Source organism: Cyprinus carpio, chromosome B23, assembly GCF_018340385.1.
Source record: "Cyprinus carpio isolate SPL01 chromosome B23, ASM1834038v1, whole genome shotgun sequence".
Taxonomy (NCBI): Eukaryota; Metazoa; Chordata; class Actinopteri; order Cypriniformes; family Cyprinidae; genus Cyprinus; species Cyprinus carpio.
Genome location: NC_056619.1, coordinates 1865184 through 1877173, shown reverse-complemented (window position 1 = coordinate 1877173; position 11990 = coordinate 1865184). Strand labels below are relative to the sequence as shown.

The 11990-nt window shown below is 38.5% G+C and overlaps 1 protein-coding gene across 1 annotated transcript; it reads left to right on the top strand.

The window, feature by feature from the left end:
• The first annotated feature begins 226 nt into the window (after nt 1–226).
• Nucleotides 227–10882, top strand: LOC122142018 (putative nuclease HARBI1). The gene is made up of 2 exons (XM_042751334.1): nt 227–884; nt 10476–10882. The coding sequence occupies exons 1-2, from the start codon at nt 245–247 to the stop codon at nt 10880–10882; spliced, it is 1047 nt and encodes a 348-aa protein (XP_042607268.1). The 5' UTR covers nt 227–244.
• The last annotated feature ends 1108 nt before the right edge of the window (nt 10883–11990 follow it).

Genomic DNA, 11990 nt, shown 5'->3' with positions numbered 1-11990 from the left:
TAACTGGTTTTACGAGTTTAATGGTTTAAGGCCAATTTATACTTCTGTGTCGAGTGTACGCCGTAGTGTACGTCGTAGGCTACGCACGTAGGCTACGCCGTCGTGAGCATTTATACTTCTGCGTATGTCTGTTTTGCTCTGCAGTTACACCGAATGCTAGTTGACGCGAGCGGGTTCCACTGTGTTTACATTCCTCGATTCCTGCATTTTCATGGATGAGGAAATGCACTTCAGATATTTCCGAATGTCGGCCGGTAGATTCGACGATTTAGTTCGCCGTGTGCAGCCATTTATCATACATCAGTCTACGCACAGTATGCCTGTAGACATTAGGCAGAGACTGGCAATCACGCTTCGAATTTTAGCTTCAGGTGGAAGCCAACAGGCTGTAGCAGCTAGCTACAAACTGTCTTCAAGCACTGTGTCTTCCATAGTCGCTGAGGTATGTAAAGCTTTGTGGAAGGCGCTGCAGCCAGAGTTTCTTCCCTGCCCATCAGTCGCCCAATGGGAAAATATTGCTGTTGATTTTTGGCGACTGTGGAACTTTCCGAACTGTGTTGGCAGCGTAGACGGAAAGCATGTGAACATAAAAGCACCACCGCACGCAGGGAGCGACTACTACAATTACAAGGGCGCACACTCCATAGTTCTGATGGCTACCTGCGACGCCAGATATCGCTTCCCCATGCTGGATGTGGGGGGATACGGAAGGGAAAGTGACAGTGGTGTATTCAAGGAGAGCCGATTTGGTTCTAGGCTTCTTGAACACAACCTGAACCTGCCCCCACCAGCCAATCTTCCTGGAACAGGAGTCAAAATCCCACATGTTATCATTGGTGATGCTGCATTCCCTCTACACAACAACCTCATGCGCCCCTTTCCAGGTATGTCACAGACATAATGTATTTATTTAATATAATCGTTATTTGTGTATATGGGGTGAATTCAGGTTGAGTGGGATACTTTTTGCATTGAGAACTTGTCAGTCAACCTGAAAACACACATATATACTCAACACACACACAAACATACATACATATACATCTATATATATACATCTATCTATATATATTGTGTGTGTGTGTATGTGTGTATAAAATATGTATATATATAAAAAAAATAACTGATCACAGCTACGTTGGCACTCAGTGATTACCTATCAATTAATACTGTTTTGCTTTGCTACATCAAGTCAAGTCAAGTCTGCTTTATTGTCAATTCTTCCACATGTACAGTACATACATACAGAGAGTTGAAATTGTGTTACTCTCAGACCCCCCGGTGCATACAGATAACACTAACAGTAGAGCCTAAAAATCTAGATCAAATATAAAATATAAGATAAAACTATACAATAAGGGAATGTAAAAAAAGACATAATAGAAAAAAAATAAAATAAAAATAAGGTTAAATAAAAGCAGCGCAAGGCACATGGCAGATAGAGTGCAAACCAGTGAACAAACAGTGCAGATATAAAGATTTTTAGTGTGCATAAAAAATAGCTTATTCAGTCTGATTAAAGTGACAAATGGCTCAAGAGCAGTTATTTTATTTAAACTGACTGATGAGGTGGTAGAATGACGTCAGTTCCATGGTGAATGAGGTAGTGAGCAGACCACTGCTGCACAAAGTGACTGGTGCATGTCATCGTACAGTAGGTGGACATCCAAAACGTTACTTCTACCGCCGCTCGTACCGCCGCCGCGGCGTCTGTAAAGTGCATTTGCAGCTTTTGACCGCTGAGTGGCGCTTTAATCACAAGTTTTCAAACAAACGCATCAAAGCACATTTTCGCAAATAGACGACAGTTTTGCCTCGCTGATGTGTTACATTTGACGGCTGCAGTCAGGGAAAATGAAAGAAAAACACTATAGTTAAAATATTTGTTAAAAAATGGATGAAAGTTTGGTAATTATGAAGTTATGTGCATTTCTTAGAACGAATTCAAGCAGGATAAATGTCAAGCCTGTGCCTTTGCTTATATTTTCTCTAAGCTACAAAGTATTACACCATATTTTAGATTTGACACATTTAATAGGTGTGGAGTATTATTTATATAATATGAATTGTGTTATATTATTCAAAATAAATTGTGGTTTACTTTGCATCAGAGCATTAAAAGTGGTAGCCTATTTTAGTGAGCTTGGCTACATGGATTTATATGCAAAATGTCAATATTCTCATATATTAGGCCTATATTTTAATTTATATTTTGAAATTCCTTTAATAAAACAACATGCATTTTTGTTATTCGTTACCTGTCCTTTATTTTGACAGACAACTTCTTGGGAAAATATATTTGTCTGTACACTGATTAAGAAATTGTTGGGTGTTTTATAAATTATTTTTTTTTATTTTAGTAAAACGTGAGGCACTGTATAATTTCGTTCACATTATTTAGGCCTAATTAAAACAAGAAACGAATAAATTAAACCTACACGATTTAGCTAAATCATTGAAAGTCTAAAGAATGGACGGATTAATAAAACTTTCTCATGTTTAAACTCAAGTTCTCTCATTATAATCACCAAAATACACACGATGTAAATAAGAGCTTCATTAATTGACATCTTCAGTGATTTTAAAGGGAGCCTTCTTTACTTGCTTTCATATAATTTAAGTAAAAAAAATTAAATTGCAGCCGCATTTAAATGCAGGTGTGTAAATTTGCGCGGCGCGAGTCATGCTGAGTGCACGCGCAGCATTTATTCTTATTTGTTTTATCATCATTACAAATCTTGTTTGGTTTTATTTTGGATAATTGCATGTAAAAAATAATTTATGTTGTAATGCATATGCAAAATGTGAATTATTATTCATATTCAAGTGTTTGTGCGAAAATTTTAATGTGCATGCATGACAGGGAGGCGCCCTCTAGATCACTTGAAATTTTTCCTGATAATGAATTAACTTAAAATTGTGGTGTCTCACATACATGAGAAATATATCTACAGAAAGCTTGAAATGTCTTTTAAAAACGAATCAATTCAGAACGAAAGCATTATGTAATCTGTGAAGGTTGTATTTCTCTTTAAAGGCGAGTCCATGTGGAGAGAGTCAGCACTGTGAATTTCATCTTGCAGCCGACAAGAAAAATTTTTGTTTATTAATAAATAATTAAAATGTCTCCTTTTTTACAATTATTGGGCTACTTCTGCCTGTGCTTTGTGGCAAACTTAATGCATGTGCTTGAGCACAGAATATATTAAGGGTCGTTATGGATTATAGATGTAAATTTAATATAAACCTCTGATTAGTTGAATAATGACAAATGAAGGACTAGTAACTAGAAAAATCTTACGTGGGGGGCAGACCTAAATACCCTCTAGACATCTCTGTTAAAGCTTTTAAAGCATTTTATACATTAAAATTTGTTACTGTGGGTTAACAGTAATTATAATTATTATATACTTAGGAACAGAGTCTGGGCCTAATAGGCTATCCAGGGTTTTTTTTTTTTTTTTTTTTTTTCATTGCATCTGAAAATGACTTTGTGCAGCACATTCACTTCGCACGCTCAACCTGCCTCGCGCGTTGTTCAGCTGTGGACGATTTCAAAATGTTTGATATAAAGGTTGATGTCCCATTTTATACAGGAATTGTTCATTTAAAAAAAAAAAATTAATTTACAAAACGAATTATATTGTCAGTCTAAATGAACTTGTTAACAATATAATTAGAACTATTTAACATGCACTGTGACATTTTACCCTTTTTAACTTATAAACTCTTTGAGGTTTTAAAGTCAGTTTAATAGTATTTGAAGTTCAAGTTTAAAAAAAAGGTTTTAATTGCTTAAATTATTTCTATGGTTTTGTTATCAGGTTTTAATTGCTTAAATTATTTCTATGAATTGATAATATGTTATCAGGTTTTAATTGCTTAAATTATTTCTATGAATTAATAATATGTTATCATGTTTATTCTTGTAGATAATAAGTGTTTATTCTTTAAGAAAATAAGGGAAAAAATAAGGGACGATCCAAATATTATTCATATTTGTTTTGCTTCACCTATTTATGTAGGCTACAATTATTCAAAAAAATAATAAAATAAAAATAAATAAAATAAAAAAATAATGTCATTAAAAGTGCCATCGGCCTGAGTAAATTTGACCATTATAGAATTGTGACTTTAAAGGTTAGTGATTTAGGAGGTGAAAATACTGTGAAATTACAAATGTTATGGGATTTCAAAGCACAACAACTGAAGGTCTGTTAAACGTTAAGCCAATAAAGCATTTTTTTTTTTTTTAAACAATGGCACTTAAAGTTTTGAACTAAAATATTATTTCAACCATATAGCCTGTGAATAAACAAAAAAACATACTTTTCAATGAAAGAACACTGAGAGTGTAGGTTGCGTCTGGTGTTTGGATTTGTACTTCAATATAATGAGCTCCAAGTTTAGGAATAGCCAGCACGGTTTTCTCTCTCTCTCTCTCTCTCTCTCTCTCTCTCTCTCTCTCTCTCTCTCTCTCTCCATTTTAACTCTCTATTTAACAGCATTAACTTACAATGAAATACATCTTCCTTCAGGTAGACTAAATGTTTTTCTGTCTTGCTAAATGTTGGGCTCATGATCAGTAAGTTGTATTCGCTCAAATTGATTTAGTTAAATCAAAACTTGCAGACTTTGAAGTTGGGTCAGTTAGCGCGAGTCCCGCGTGCTGTGAAGCGGGAGCAGCTGATGGAGGACTCCGCTTGGTCTTAAAGCCTTCTGCAAACGCTACGTTCACAAATAACAATGATTATCGTAAAATGATGTTTAATTATAAATTTGTATTTTGTTGTTTTTTTTTTCTAGTGATAATAATAATATGGGCTGCGGGAAAATAATGAATAAAAAGAGTAGGTCTGCTGTGAGTGCAGGCATGTTTCACCCCAGTAACATGACAACACACCGTTCCTCACAGCCAACAAACAGACCGAATTCAGTTCAGCTGGAGGGGGTTGGGGGGTAGTTCTGTATAGCTTGTGGGGGTCGAGATAAAGGTGTGAATCTCTTGGTCTTTCATATGCACAGTGTCTTATGAGGGTATCAAACATGCAGAACAGGTTTAGATAGGACGATTGCCTCGTCATTTTGGTTTTAGGGCAACTTTGAAGAAAGGTTTTGATCCACATCAAATGTTGACTACTGTATAGCGCAATATAGTTTATTGGTTATTATAACTTAATTTCAGAGGTAGTTGCCTTAACTCAAATAAATAAATAAATAAATAAATTCGAAAACTGTTGCGTTAATTTTATTTTGTTTCGTCTAAACAATATTTTTTTAGACTATGAAATATAAATTCTCACAGAATGTAGCCTTTTCATAACCAATATATTGGACCATCTCTTTATGTTTTTCTAAATCCCAAACAGAGTCCAGACATCAGTATGATCCGTCTATGATGTTTTATAGGCTTTTTTAGATTTGGGAATACACATGCGTTACAGACATGACAAAAACATTTTTGGAGAAGGATTGGCCATTCTCAAAACATAAAATATCAATTTTATTTCAATTTTCGTTTTTGTGTTTCAGAGGAAAAAACAGTGTTAAAGCATCTCTCCATTACAGACCGTTCTGAAAGAAGAATTAATGCAAACGTGTATAAAATGCTTTAAAAGCTTTAACAGAGATGTCTAGAGGGTATTTAATAGGTCTGCCCCCCATGTAAGTTTTTTCTAGTTACTAGCCGTTCATTTGTCATTATTCAACTAATCGCAGGTTTATATTAAATTTACATCTATAATCCATTATGAGCCTTAATATATTCTGCGCTCAAGCACATGCATTAGGTTTGCCACAAAGCACAGGCAGAAGTAGCCCAATAATTGTAAAAAAGGAGACATTTTAATTATTTATTAATAAACAATTTTTTTTCTTGTCGGCTGCAAGATGAAATTCACAGTGCTGACTTTATCCACATGGACTCGCCTTTAAAGAGAAATACAACCTTCACAGATTACGTAATGCTTTCGTTCTGAATTGATTCGTTTAAAAGACATTTCAAGCTTTCTGCTGATATATTTCTCATGTATGTGACACACCACAATTTTAAGTTAGTTCATTATCAGGAAAAAATTCAAGTGATCTAGAGGGCGCCTCCCTGTCCTGCATGCGCATTAATAATTTTCACACAAACACTTGAATATGAATAATAATTCACGTTTTGCATATGCATTACAACGTAAATTATTTTTTACATGCAATTATCCAACATAAAACCAAACAAGAGTTGTAATGAAGATAAAACAAATAAGAATAAATGCTGCGCGTGCACTCAGCATCACTCGCGCTGCGCAAATCTTGCAAGCAGATAAATTTACACACCTACATTTAAATGCGGCTGCAATTTTATTTTTTTACTTAAATTATATGAAAGCAAGTAAAGAAGGCTCCCCTTTAAAATCACTGAAGTTGTCAATTAATGAAGCTCTTATTTACATCGTGTGTATTTTGTTGATTATAATGAGAGAACTTGAGTTTAAAAATGAGAACGTTTTAATAATCCGTCCATTCTTTAGACTTTCAATGATTTAGCTAAATCGTGCAGGTTTAATTTATTTATTTGTTTCTTGTTTTAATTAGGCCTAAATAATGGGAACGAAATTATACAGTGCCTCACGTTTTTTACTAAAATAAAGAAAAATATTTATAAAACACGCAACAATTTCTTAATCAGTGTACAGACAAATATATTTTCCCAAGAAGTTGTCTGTCAAAATAAAGGACAGGTAACGAATAACAAAAATGCATGTTGTTTTATTAAAGGAATTTTAATATATAAATTAAAATATAGGCCTAATATATGAGAATATTGACATTTTGTATATTAATCCTTTTTTTTAAAAAACTTGAACTTCAATACTATTAAACTGACTTTAAAATCTCAAAGAGTTTATAAGTTAAAAAGGGTAAAATGTCACAGTGCATGTTAAATAGTTCTAATTATATTGTTAACAAGTTCATTTAGACTATCAATATTATTCGATTTTTTTTTTTTTAATGAACAATTCCTGTATAAAATGGGACATTAAACTTTATATCAAACGTTTTGAAATCGTCCACAGCTGAGCAACGCGCAAGGCAGGTTGAGCGTGCGAAGTGAATGTGCTGCACAAAGTAATTTTCAGATGCAATGACAATAAAAAAAAAAAAACCCTGGATAGCCTAGATTAGGCCCAGACTCTGTTCCTAAGTATATAATAATTATAATTACTGTTAACCCACAGTAACAAATTTTAACTGATTAATCGCCTATTTTCGTTTGCTGCATTTTTTATTTATTTATTTATTTTTAAACAGGCTAAAAAATAAATTAAGTTTGTGAGAGGGAAAAAAAATATATATAAGTAATGTATAAGTTGCATTTTATTACATTCAGAAATAATAACGTCTGGCCTAATAATTTTATAATGTGCCAACAGGATATTTTTAGTTCCCTTCACTTTACAACAAATCCTTTAAATTTAACAAATTTATCAGAACAGAACAAGAATTAAAAATATGTAATTCTAATGGATAAAAAAAATTGCAGTATATAATAATATAGGCTTAGCTATAAACAAACAAAAAAATAAATGAATAATAATTTAAAGTGAACAATAAGGTAAGGTTGGGCTCTCATTCGGGAGAAATCCAAACGTTTCCATATTCGTGATGTTGCCTATTTCAAGCTTAACTATTATTCATTAGGTAAAATAGGCTTTGTAGTTCACGCATGATTCAGTATCAACGAAATATGCCAAAATATGCCAAAGTGGACCGCTGCTTGCGGCGAATGGCACGGTGACCGGCTACTGTTTCCAATGAATGTGCGTGAGGCCCCAGCGCGATCAAACAGCTGAAACAGAAAATACTCAATTTTTGGTCACACAGTAAAGGCATAATTCAAAAATGCAAAGTGTTAGCAGTTTGAAAAATCAAGAATAATAACAGAAATTAATAATAATTATTGCTAAATTCTGGACCGTTCTCATTTCGATCTGCAAATGGAACCTGAAGGATTTTTTTTTTTAAACCAAGAATGAACCGTAATGAAAACATTTAGCTTTTTATCCGTATATATAGGCCTTATATTTAATGACTGTTTAATAACAATAGCAGCATAAGATCCTTTGTGTAAAGGTCTTTCTTTTAATTTTTGATGAGTACCTAGACTGTAGCCTAAGACTATCCAACATTTTGAAATTAACTCACTGTACATTTTTAATGGTTTTTAAAGATGGTACAATGTTATATCATAATGTTATTGTTGTTTTACCTCCTCCTTTTATCTCATTTTACAATTACATTCAGTTCGCAATCCGTCCCTTTGCGCCACCTGGCGGTAGTTTCGTGAATGAATTTAACACGCGACTGACTTGCAGTTAACGCCGCGGCCCTGCAGTAAACTGCAATTTGGTTGTTTACCATCTGTATGTTAGAGGGAGGGGGGTGGAAGGACCTGGAGATGTGGGATCTGGGGGGGGGGGGGTTGTTCATAGTTCAGTGGTGCCTGAGGCAGAAGAGGGATGGGGTGGCAAGTTCGGGAGCGAGTTCAGCTTTCTGACAGCCTGATGGATGAAGCTGTCCTTCAGTCTGCTGGTCCTGGCCTGGAGATTCCGCAGTCTCCTCCCTGATGACAGCAGACCGAAAAAGCTGTGTGATGGGTGAGTGGGATCACCTGCAATGCAGAGGGCTTTGCGAGTGAGACGGGTTCCATAAATGTCCTGGAGGGGGAGAGAGACACCAATGATCTTCTCAGCTGCTCTCACTATGCGTTGCAGAGTCTTCCGGCAGGACGCGTTGCAAGCGCCATACCACACAGTGATGCAGCTGGTCAGAATGCTCTCGATGGTGCCTCTGTAGAAGGGTGTACATGATGGGGGGTGGGGCTCTGGCTCTCCTCAGTTTGCGGAGGAAGTAGAGACGCTGCTGTGATTTCTTGGCCAGTGCTGCAGTGTTGTCGATCCAGGAGAGGTCCTTTGATGTGCACACCCAGGAAATTGGTGCTGCTCATTCTCTCCACAGTCGTACCATTGATGGTCAGAGGAACATGCTGAGTGTGCACTCTCCTGAAGTCAACAACAATCTCCTTCGTCTTCTCCACGTTCAGAGAGAGATTGTTGTCACTGCACCACCCGGCCAGGCGGCTCACCTCGCTCCTGTAGTTTGTCTGAAGGCAGCGTTCCATGTCTCCAGGAGTCTGTAGACCTCCCCTGTCATCCACGGCTTCTGGTTGGCCCGGACAGTGATGGTTTTTGTGACTGTTACATCCTCAATACACTTGGTGATGTAGGCAGTGACAGTCTCCTGGAGGTCAGTGGTGTTATTATAAGTGGCAGCCTGCTTAAACATATTCCAGTCAGTTGTATCAAAGCAGTCTTGAAGAGCGTCAGACGACCCTTCTGGCCACACTTGAATCTGTTTTTGAACTGGTTTGGCGACTTTAACGAGCGGTCTGTATGCAGGCATTAGCATGACAGTGATGTGGTCTGAGGCACCAAGGTGGGGGAGGGGGAGGGCTTTGTAAGCTCCTCTCTGTGTGGTGTAAACAAAGTCTAAAATGTTATTACCTCTTGTTGGAAAGTTAATGTGTTGGTGTATTTTTGGAAACACACTCTTTAAGTCAGCATGGTTGAAATCCCCAGCTATGATGAGAAAAGCATCGGGGTGTGCTGTCTGCTGCTCACTGGTGTGCTGGTACAGTTCATTTAGTGCATCGTTCCTGTTGTTGTTGTTGTTCGGGGGAATGTAAACCGAAACGAGCAGTATGGCAGTATATTCCCTCGGCAGATAGAACGGCCGGCACTTAATAATCATAAACTCCACCAGGGGTGAGCAGTGTTTGCAGATCACAACAGCATCATGGCACCATGCATCATTGATGTAAACACAAAGCCCGCCGCCGCAGGTTTTTCCTCCCGCGATGAGAGCTCTGTCCGCTCGATAGCACGTCAGCTGGTCGAGCTGAATGGCGCAGTCCGGAAGGCTGTCGCTGAGCCATGTTTCCATGAATACAAAAACACAACAGTCTTTTATAGTCCTTTGAGTTGAAGTAATTGGATGTAGTCCAGTTTATTGTCCAAAGAGCGTACGTTAGCCAGTACGATGGTGGGGATAGATGGCTTGTGCGGGTTAGCCGTTAGCCTAGCCCGGATGCCTCCGCGCTTACCCCTCTTCTGCTTCCTCTCACGCCGCTTGTGGCGCCTCCGCTGTTTTCGAGATGCAGTAGTGGGGGTCGGTGATGATGTAGGCCTCCGGAGCAGTCCGAGATCTCGCAGCTGTTCCGCGGTGCGTGGAGTTTAACTCTAAAAATGCGGTTTTGCCGACATCCAGCAGAAAATCACGACTGTATGCGCACTTAGAGACAGATAGACGCGATGACGACGTACAAAAACACTGCGACTCACAAGACAAAAAACACGAAAACACCGTTCTGTCTGGACACAGAGAAGCCGCTGCGTGTGGATGCGCCGCCATCTTGAGAATGATCATAGGGACGAACCTGCCCATGGATAAGCAGACCTACAACTACCGTCACTCCAGAGCCAGACGGGTGATTGAGAATGCATTTGGCATTTTGGTTGCAAGGTGGCGAATCCTTGGACGACCTCTAGAATGTCTGCCAGACAAAGCAGTAGACATTGTGAAAGCATGTTCGGCTTTACACAACTTCCTGGCCTACACAGATGAGGTCAGCACACCTGTTAGCAGATACATCCCTGCTAATTTCACAGACACTGACACTACAGGGTCACCTCAGCTGGGGGAGTGGCGCAGAGTGGTGTCAGGGGACACAAATCTTTTAGAACCACTCGATCCACGTCACTTTTCAAGAGCTGCAGTTGGTGTCCGGAATGACCTGACTGCCTTCTTTCAGTCACCCGTAATATTTTATTTTTAAAAGGTCTTAAACAATTATGTGATTTGTTATCAAGTGTTTTTAGTGTTTTTGTTCATTTTTCCTGTTTTTTGTTTATCAAACACGATCAGTTTCACCAGGAATGAACTGCTGAACATTCGGCACAACACACCACAAGATCTTTAACCGGATTTCAATTATTCGGACGTTTTACTGAACATTGTTGTCGGCGGAGCAGCAGCAGCGGCGCTGATCAAACGCTTCAGGACGCGCAAGCGGGGGTAGCGAGCAGGTGCGCTCGTTAGACTCAGGAAGGAAGCGCGGATTTCGAACGCCGTTGCCTAGCATCCATCTGGCAAATCTCCGCTCTCTACCCAACAAAACGGACGAAATCCTTCTGCTCTCTCGGACAAATAAGGATTTCTCACACTCTGCTGCTCTGTGTTTCACGGAAACCTGGCTCAATGACGCCATACCGGACAGCGCGCTCCATCTGGCGGGCTGTCAGCTGTTCAGAGCGGATCGCGACGCAGAATCAACGGGGAATATCGCGCGGCGGCAGGCCATGCTTTTACATCAATGAACGGTGGTGTACAGATGTAACTTTGTTAAAGAAGATGTGCTGCTCAGATCTCGAAACACTCTTCATTAACTGCAAGCCGTTCTATTCGCCGCGGTAGTTTCACTCGTTCATTCTGGTGAGTGTTTATATCCCTCCGCAAGCGCACGTAAGCCTGGCTTTACAGAAACTCGCTGACCAGATCACAGAGACAGAACAACAACACCCGGACTCTGTTTTAAAAGCATTCTTGGGGCCTTTAATAAAGCCAATCTCTCCCGTGAACTGCCAAAATACAGACAGCATGTTTCATGTCCTACCAGAGACAGTAATATATTGGATCACTGTTACACCACAATAAAGGATGCATATCACTCTGTTCCACGAGCAGCTTTGGGACTGTCTGATCACTGTCTGGTTCATCTTATACCAACCTACAGGCACAGGCAATTAAATCTGCTAAACCTGTAGTAAAGACTGTAAAGAGATGGACCAACGAAACAGAGCAGGATTTAAAAGCCTGTTTTGACCTCACTGATTGGAGTGTTTTTGAAGCTGCTACCACTGATCTGGACGAACTCACAGAGACCG